Source organism: Crinia signifera, chromosome 5 (genome assembly GCF_055691185.1).
Source record: "Crinia signifera chromosome 5, ASM5569118v1, whole genome shotgun sequence".
Classification (NCBI taxonomy): Eukaryota; Metazoa; Chordata; class Amphibia; order Anura; family Myobatrachidae; genus Crinia; species Crinia signifera.
Genome location: NC_139221.1, coordinates 141,383,715 through 141,393,026, shown reverse-complemented (window position 1 = coordinate 141,393,026; position 9,312 = coordinate 141,383,715). Strand labels below are relative to the sequence as shown.

The following is a 9,312-nucleotide window of genomic DNA, read 5'->3' as shown; positions in this document are numbered from 1 at the left end:
GGAAACATGTTGGCAGGGGAAGGGGATGGGAGAGAGGGAGAGAGATACAGTAATGTACAGTAAGATCATAAACGTACTTTTTTTCCATTTCATTGCCAGTCCTTTGTTCTCGGTCCCAAACTCGCTTGATTTTGCTCATTGTAGAGTGGCATGTGGTGGATAAGGGTTGAAGAAAAAAGAATAGCATTAGTACTGAATGGTCACAAGGGTTTCGGGGGGGGGGGGGAAATGTTGGCAGGGGAAGGGGATGGGAGAGAGATACAGTAATGTACAGTAAGATCATAAACGTACTTTTTTTCCATTTCATTGCCAGTCGTTTGTTCTCGGTCCCAAACTCGCTTGATTTTGCTCATTGTAGAGTGGCATGTGGTGGATAAGGGTTGAAGAAAAAAGAATAGCATTAGTACTGAATGGTCACAAGGGTTTAGGGGGGGGGGGGGAAATGTTGGCAGGGGAAGGGGATGGGAGAGAGGGAGAGAGATACAGTAATGTACAGTAAGATCATAAACGTACTTTTTTTCCATTTCATTGCCAGTCCTTTGTTCTCGGTCCCAAACACGCTTGATTTTGCTCATTGTAGAGTGGCATGTGGTGGATAAGGGTTGAAGAAAAAAGAATAGCATTAGTACTGAATGGTCACAAGGGTTTCGGGGGGGGGGGGGGGGGGGGACATGTTGGCAGGGGAAGGGGATGGGAGAGAGGGAGAGAGATAATGTACAGTAAGATCATAAACGTACTTTTTTTCCATTTCATTGCCAGTCCTTTGTTCTCGGTCCCAAACTCGCTTGATTTTGCTCATTGTAGAGTGGCATGGGGAGAGAAGAAAAGAGAATAGCGTTAGTACTGAATGGTCACAAGGATGTCAGGGGGGGGGGGAGAGAGAGATACAGTATGTTGGAAGGGGATGGGAGAGAGGGAGAGAGATACAGTACAGTAAGATCATAAACGTACTTTTTTTCCATTTCATTGCCAGTCCTTTGTTCTGTGAGTACAGTAGATGCCAGTTTGAAGAGACGTCTCCAGTTGCTGTGCTACAGTAAGCACGTCCAGCGTGTAACTCTGGGCATCCGTAGCAATCCATTTATAGTGTCCTTTATCTTTGTACAATCAGCCTTTGTTAGCTCAAATTTCCCCATGAGCCGTGTCACTATATCGAGGCGCAGATTTTCTGGGATTGCAAATTTATTACGTTGCCCATCATAATTGACCCGATTGCACCAATTCTTATACAGGTCAAAAGAAACATGCTCTTGGAAAATCTGTTGTGCATAACGGTGCATTTCCATCTTCGCTGCTTTAAAGAGAGTGTTGACACCCTCAGCTGTGATGACTTTGAGCGGCATGTCAGGCAAGGAAATCCCCACAGCGCACAATTCTTTGGGTATGATTCTAGGTGTTCTTTCATGTAGAGGTGATGTTCTTTGATGTTGAGGTAAGGTTGCGACGATCATATTTCCAGGGGACAATTGGGATGATGCAACCATTGCAGTGTCCATGTTGTTAGAGGCTTGGGATGGTGCATTGTGTCTGTCAGCCAACCAGTGAGATGTCAGTGGGGTACTTGTTAAGTTGGTCTGACGTTGTTGTGTATCTGAAGCATTATGTGTGGCAGGCAACCAGTGAGATGACACTGGTGTTGTGTCCATGTTCACCAATTCATTTGGTAAAACAGTTTCTGTGTCCATGCTAGGGCTGGCCAATCGGTTGGATGAAGCTGGTGTCATCTCCAAATCAGAAAAGTGGAAAGATGTGGTTGGTTGGGTCATTTCCAAGTCAAAATCCTCTGTTTCAAATGCATCAGGGCAGTCAAATTGTGATTGTACTGGATTAGATGTTGTGGGTGTAATGGGTGGCCCTGTAGCAGCTTGCCATTGTTTGGCTTGAGCAAGCATGTCAATCAGACCTCCTGACAGCACTTTAATTTGTCCTGTCAGTACATGAATTTCCGCTTTCAGTTCATCCACATGTACAGACAGTCCATTGTTTTGGGTTTCCAGGTGGGTCATCTTGCCCAAAATGTCTCTCACCAGCCCTGTGCAGCTACATTGTGGTGGGTTGTGATCCAGAAAGTTAAGTTTCCTACGGGACGGTGATTGAGATTTTTGTTCCAGAGGTGTAATGTGAAGCTCCAAAGGGTGCAAGTCATTATCTACGGGAACTGACACATCTGTCACTGTGTTAATGTCTTGCTGTGCATCAGTGTTAATGTCTTGCACCAGACAGTCATCGTGAGATTCTCCTATAGTCGCGAACAAAGACTTGTTCTTGGCCTTGGCATTTTTCCGTAGTTTGACAACAGGAATATTTTCTTTTCCTGCTTTCTTCTTAACGATATTATTTTTAATGTTTGGCACTAATGCAGCCATTCTCTTGGGACATGCAAGTGTAGGTTCTCCAGAATAGAATTTTTTTGTTTTCACCATCTTCAGTAGGCAGTGCACTCTACAATACACAACAATAAGATTCAAGTTAATACAGTACATACTGTACAGTACAGTACATTAGTTACAGTACAATACAGTAGCATACAGTATTGTATTATGGTATTACAGTAGTGAAAATTACAGTAGGTACAGTACTTGTGACTTATTTGGGCGCCTGATTTTCTTCATCGCACCTAAAATCGCGTCAAATTGCATCGCATACAATCATACAATTGACCCCATTTTTTATTGTATTCCCACCCTGATGGCTAAATGCCCCCATTGTTAACGCCACCCCACTTGCGCTCGCCACACTATATAAAATCAACTCCACGCCGACGTGGATTGTGGGGGTATGAAAAGGTCGGAGGACGCGTAACGCCGCCGCTCGCCACGCTTCGGGTTGGCGTTGATAGTGGGGTGGCGTTAACAATGGGGGCATTTAGCCATCAGGGTGGGAATACAATTAAAAATGGGGTCTGGGGGGCCATTTCACATACTGTATGAAACAGGCATCTGGGTACATCTGTACATACAGTACAGTATTAAAATCGCATCAAATCGCATCGCATGCAATACAATAGCATACAATGCAACAGCAATTTTCTCTTCAAAGGAATTTCAAGGGAAATCGCATCAAATCGCATGCTTAGGGTACTGGCATACAATTTCAACATTGGCTGCCCAGATACTGTAAGTCACAAGTACCGAAAATTATGTGACCGTACTGCATAGACATGAGCTTTTTTTTTCAATAAAAGGGATGAAGCGATAAACAAAAGTACAGTACGTTAACAGATGGGGCTTAGACAGACAGACTAGGAGGGGTGGAGGCAGGGGCGGGCTGGGCCGGGGGGCAGGATGCCATCTGCCCCCCAGGCCGCTCTGGCAGGTGTGCTGCGGGCCGCGCCGCCGCGCCCGTTTCTGAGGCCGCATTGCCGTTTGTTTTTTTTTTCACTGCCGGCGGCCATGTTACTGTGGTTTTTTAAATGATGTCTGAGGCCACAGCAACATGGCCGCCGGCCTCCACGGCTACGTGGAGGAGGGCTCCGGCTGGCAGCCTGTTCCCTCTTATCCCCAGTGGCAGTCGGCAGACGCTGGGTGCGGTGTGGACGTCATGACGTTGACGCCTCCCACCTACGCGTCTGCACTCAGAGACTGGAGGAAGGCTGGGGCCGCCCGCAGAGCAACTCGTGGGGGACGCTTCAGGAGGCCGCAGAGAGGGGAACAGAAATGTGGAGCCGCAGCAGGACAGGAGGAGCCTGGTCGAGGATAAAACACAGGATAGTAGTAAGTTAACATGATCTAAAACGACATACAGTATCTGTAATAATGCAATGACACCACAGGCTGCTCCCCCTGTATAATAATTTGTGTCATGGCATTACTATTAATAATAGTAATGCCATGACACAAATTATTATACAGGGGGAGCAGCCTGTGGTCATGGCATTACTTTTATATTATACAGGTGGAGCACCCTGTGGTGTCATTATTATTGTACAGGGGGAGCAGCCTGTGGTGTCATGGCATTATGCCATGACACCACAGGCTGCTCCCTCTGCATAATAATAATGCCATGACACCACAGGCTGCTACCCCTGTATAATATAAAAGTAATGCCATGACACCACAGGCTGCTCCCTCTGTATAATAATAATGCAATGACACCACAGGCTGCTCCCCCTGTATAATAATTTGTGTCATGGTATTACTATTGTTACTGTACTGTACTGTATATTATACAGCGGGAGTAGCCTGTGGTGTCATTGCATTATTATTATACAGTACAGCAGGAACAGCATGTGGTGTCATTGCATTATTATTATTATACAGAGGGAGCAGCCAGTGGTGTCATGGCATTCATTTTACTGTATATTATACAGGGGGAGCCACCTGTGGTGTCATAATTATTATTGTACAGGGGGAGCAGACTGTGGTGTCATGGCATTATGCCATGACACCACAGGCTGCTCCCTCTGTATAATAATAATGCCATGACACCACAGGCTGCTCCCCCTGTATAATATAAAAGTAATGCCATGACACCACAGGCTGCTCCCTCTGTATACTGTAATAATAATAATGCAATGACACCACATGCTGTTCCTGCTGTATAATAATAATGCAATGAATTAATAAAAAATGTAATAAAAAAAATATAAAAATAAACTGGTACAGTATTCTGGTTCTCCGGATACCTGTAATCTAGTATTACTGTACAGTAATTACTGTACAGTATTACAATACGAACACCCACAGCTAGGGGATTTTGTACACAGCTAGGGGATTTTTTACACAAACAGTATGACTGAGTCTGCGAAATAGTCTATTAATATGCGCAAAAATCCCCAAACTGCGAAAAAATACGTTACTACAGTATACAGTATTTACAGTATTACACCAACAGTATTTACAGTTGCACAGATTATACGAGAATACCCATAGTAGCAGCCTGCCAGTAGTAGCCCACCCTAATAGAGTATTGTCATCGCTAGTCGGGGATCTGCGGCCTATACACACCAGGCAATTTTAACACGTACAATATTCTAAATGGCGCTACAGTATCTCTACTGCACTGCACTGTACTGTATGTGGCATCCATGTTGATCCCTAAAATGGCGGAAAATCACGATACCACGTGATCCTATTGCTGTGACTACTTCAATTACAAGTACAGTATGCGGGAAAAAATGCCAAATGATCCGTTATTTACGGTATTACAACAATATTACTGACAATACCCCAATCCAGGATTTATTACACATTATACGGACAATACCCATAGCGGCAGCCTGCAGTAGCCTAATAAAGTATTCTCATCGCTAGTCGGGGAACTCTGGACCATACACACCAGGCAATTTTCAGATGAAAAACGTTTAGTGTGTACTGTATGATCCTCAAGAGAATCATGCACTGTTCATTATGGTACTTACTGTATGGTACAGTACCTGAAGCAGAAGTGCAGTAAGGGGGAGGGAAAGTTGATCCTGCCCTCGCAAATGTAGCGGGGGATCTGCGTCCCATACACACTAGGCAATTTTAACACATTGTACAATATTCCACATGGCGCTATCTCTACTGCACTGTGCAGCCATCTCGATTCCCAACATGGCTGAAAATCACGATACTGTATCACATGTGCTCCTATTACTGACTGACTCTGCGAAACAGTCTGTAAACATGAGAAAAACACCGGTCCCCTCGTTTGAGGAAAAAATACGTGTTTTACGGTATTACACCAATGGTATTACGAAGAGAACTAGTATTTAGCAGCCTACAGTAGCCCACCCTAATAGAGTACTGTCATCGCTAGTCGGGGATTTGCGGCCCATACACACCAGGCAATTTTAACACATTGTACAATATTCTCAATGGCACTTGTACAGTATACAGTATTCTGCACCGGGTGCATTTGAACAGTAGGGAAAGAAGGGAAACATCTTCATTCAGGGAAGGGTGGGAACCGAGCGCTTCCGCGCAGGGACCGTTTTGTAGTGCTGCTTACTGTATACTGTAATGCAGCAATCAGTGAAATGTACAAATGACTGTACTACTGTATAGTGTACTTACTGCTCCAGCGAGAAGATACAGTAGTGTTCTTGCGGAAGGAAGGCAGTATGATGGTAAAACGGTAGAAACACGAAAGCAGCAACAACTTGACTTTGGATTCAGCAGAATGAATAGTCCAGGTGTACAGGTAGAATCTCGTGCTTGTATACAGGCAAGAGATGAAGAGACGATCCGTAGCAATTCTACACGGTTTAGATGCAGAAAAACAAACTGGATTGTTTGACAATTTTAATGTACTGTAGCTGAATTTATGCTGGCAGAGACAAAGGAAATCCTTCATGAAGCTGATAGGTGCATTTGAATTATGTACAATTACCAGCGAAACAAAAAGGCAGACTGAAATTAACATATGACTGCAATCAACATCTTATTGTCTGAGGTGTCGGTCTGTGTCTGAGTTTGGAGAAATCTATTGTTGCTGAAAAAAAACGTTCTCTGTAGCGCAGTACAGTATGTACAGTATGGGTATTAACTATCGTTTTTGTTTGTGGAAAAGTCCGAAAGATTTTGATAAGCACCAACTACTGTAACGGTATTAGTTTAAAAAAAAAAAAAAGAACGTTTAAAAAATAAAAATATAATGTAACCAACTGAGGATCGAACTACTGATACTGAGATAGTGAAGCCGTGCCTCTACCCGCTAGGCCACTATTGCCTGTGATTTTACTCCTGGCAGATGGTTAGCATGGCTTCTGCACCAATCAAATACAGTTCATGACCATCCAGTACGTCACTGCGGCTGCGAATAAAAGAAAAGAACTCTGTCCGTAAAGTAAGGACAAAATCCGTAGTGTAAAGTACTGTATGATACTGTAGGTCCTCAAATAAAGTTTTAAGTAGTCATCCAGCAATAGCAAAGGTTAGCATGTCTTCTGTACCAATTACATAAATGACCGTACGTAGCTGCTTCTGCGAATAAATACAAAACAATCTGTCCGTAAAGTAAGGACAAAATCCGTAGTGAAAAGTGGCTGGTTAGCAATGGTTAGCGAATTTAATCCCGAAACACGGTCCTCAAGGCAAGGAGTTTTACCTGAAAAGCTAAATCTATTTTGCGAAAAAAAACGTTTAAAAAATAAAAATATAATGTAATCAACTGAGGATCGAACTACTGATACTGAAATAGTGAAGCCGTGCCTCTACCCGCTAGGCCACTATTGCCTGTGATTTTACTCCTGGCAGATGGTTAGCATGGCTTCTGCACCAATCAAATACAGTTCATGACCATCCAGTACGTCACTGCGGCTGCGAATAAAAGAAAAGAACTCTGTCCGTAAAGTAAGGACAAAATCCGTAGTGTAAAGTACTGTATGATACTGTAGGTCCTCAAATAAAGTTTTAAGTAGTCATCCAGCAATAGCAAAGGTTAGCATGTCTTCTGTACCAATTACATAAATGACCGTACGTAGCTGCTTCTGCGAATAAATACAAAACAATCTGTCCGTAAAGTAAGGACAAAATCCGTAGTGAAAAGTGGCTGGTTAGCAATGGTTAGCGAATTTAATCCCGAAACACGGTCCTCAAGGCAAGGAGTTTTACCTGAAAAGCTAAATCTATTTTGCGAAAAAAAACGTTTAAAAAATAAAAATATAATGTAATCAACTGAGGATCGAACTACTGATACTGAAATAGTGAAGCCGTGCCTCTACCCGCTAGGCCACTATTGCCTGTGATTTTACTCCTGGCAGATGGTTAGCATGGCTTCTGCACCAATCAAATACAGTTCATGACCATCCAGTACGTCACTGCGGCTGCGAATAAAAGAAAAGAACTCTGTCCGTAAAGTAAGGACAAAATCCGTAGTGTAAAGTATGATACTGTAGGTCCTCAAATAATGTTTTAAGTAGTCATCCAGCAATAGCAAAGGTTAGCATGGCTTCTGTACCAATTACATAAATGACCGTACGTAGCTGCTTCTGCGAATAAATACAAAACAATCTGTCCGTAAAGTAAGGACAAAATCCGTAGTGAAAAGTCGTGGCGGCCACTGTTTTGTAGAAGAGATTTTTACGCATGCGCTGTACTGTTTGGGAAAAGTGACATCTGGTGGTCAATGAGTGTAAGTGCAGGTTACATTTACAAGATTACGTTACGTTATAACGCGATCTATAACGGGACTATAGCGCAAGGAGCAGGCGCGATCCAGGCGCGATTTGCATGGCGCACTGTATGCGCAACGCAGCCACGATGTACCAGGCCATAACTGTATCTATCTCCTCCTCTTCTTGTTCCTCATCCTCAATGTCTGTGCCAAGCAGGGCAGGCATAGAACGTTTCTGAGGAAGTAATTTAGGGGGCTGCCTCTGTGCAGCAGGTGTAGCCCTAAGATCAGCCACAGACTTCTGTAAATCATGCCTCTCCTGTCTAGCAACAGCTAATTCAGAGGCGATGGAAGACATCATTCCTTTAATAGACTCAAGCCAGGCAGGCTCCTGGCTGCTAGTCCCCTGCGCAGGCATTATACAGTTTTCACACAAAAGGGACCCCTCCAACAAAGGGGTGAATTTAGCGTAGCATGACTGACATACAATCTTCTTCCCTGCCATGCTGCAAGCAGAAGAGTAATATGAATCTTATGTACTAAGTGTCCCACAGAGTACTCTCTCCCCACCAGGCCATGAGAAGGGACAGAGAGGGAGAACCAGCACACAAGCCCTTAACTGGGCGATATGTATTACACCCGGGCTAATATAAAAATATGCAGTGATATTGGGTATAGTCCTGCTAGAGGACTAATCAGCACCCCCGGACCCCCACAACCCACTGTATTACCAGTCTGTTGTCTCGGCTCCGTGCTGCGTAGATGCGTTGCCTTCAGCAAGCTGGAATGGCGCTGCTGCTGCGTGCTCTCCGTGAAGCTCTTTCTCCAAAATGGCGCAGCTCTGTGGAAGATACGCGTCGCCGCGGCCAAAGAATCTCCAACGGAGGAGACACTATTACCGCTGATTCTCTCTGATGGGGCGGCAAGCTGATGGTGTGCTCGTCAGTCTTCAGTGACTGCAGTAATATCACCTTCCGTGTTAAAATCCCGGCAGCAGGACACGGACCATTAACCCTATAAGAGGTTGGTGACGTGATCCCTCCATCAGGACAGCAGTAAGCCCTGCTTGCTGCAAAAATAAAATAAAATAAATATAAAAAAATGCTAAATTAAATAAAAATAACTCTGGAGCTCCAGAGTGTGCTATCGGCCCAGAGGGCACTTTTTTCTAAACTGGGCTGTGGGAGGGGGCATAGAAGGGAGGAGCCAGCACACAGGATGTTAATTTTTATTAAAGTGCACCGGCTCCTTCGGACCCATCTATACCCCATTGTC

The 9,312-nt window shown here is 44.2% G+C and overlaps 1 protein-coding gene across 1 annotated transcript; it reads right to left on the bottom strand.

The window, feature by feature from the left end:
• Positions 1 to 732: 732 nt before the first annotated feature.
• On the bottom strand, positions 733 to 6,503 carry LOC146080615 (uncharacterized). The gene is made up of 2 exons (XM_083188086.1): positions 5,997 to 6,503; positions 733 to 2,442 (listed from the first exon to the last, which is right to left on the bottom strand). Exon 2 carries the CDS (start codon positions 2,421 to 2,423, stop codon positions 1,032 to 1,034), a length of 1,392 nt encoding a protein of 463 aa, XP_083044212.1. The 5' UTR covers positions 2,424 to 2,442; positions 5,997 to 6,503; the 3' UTR covers positions 733 to 1,031.
• Positions 6,504 to 9,312: the final 2,809 nt, after the last annotated feature.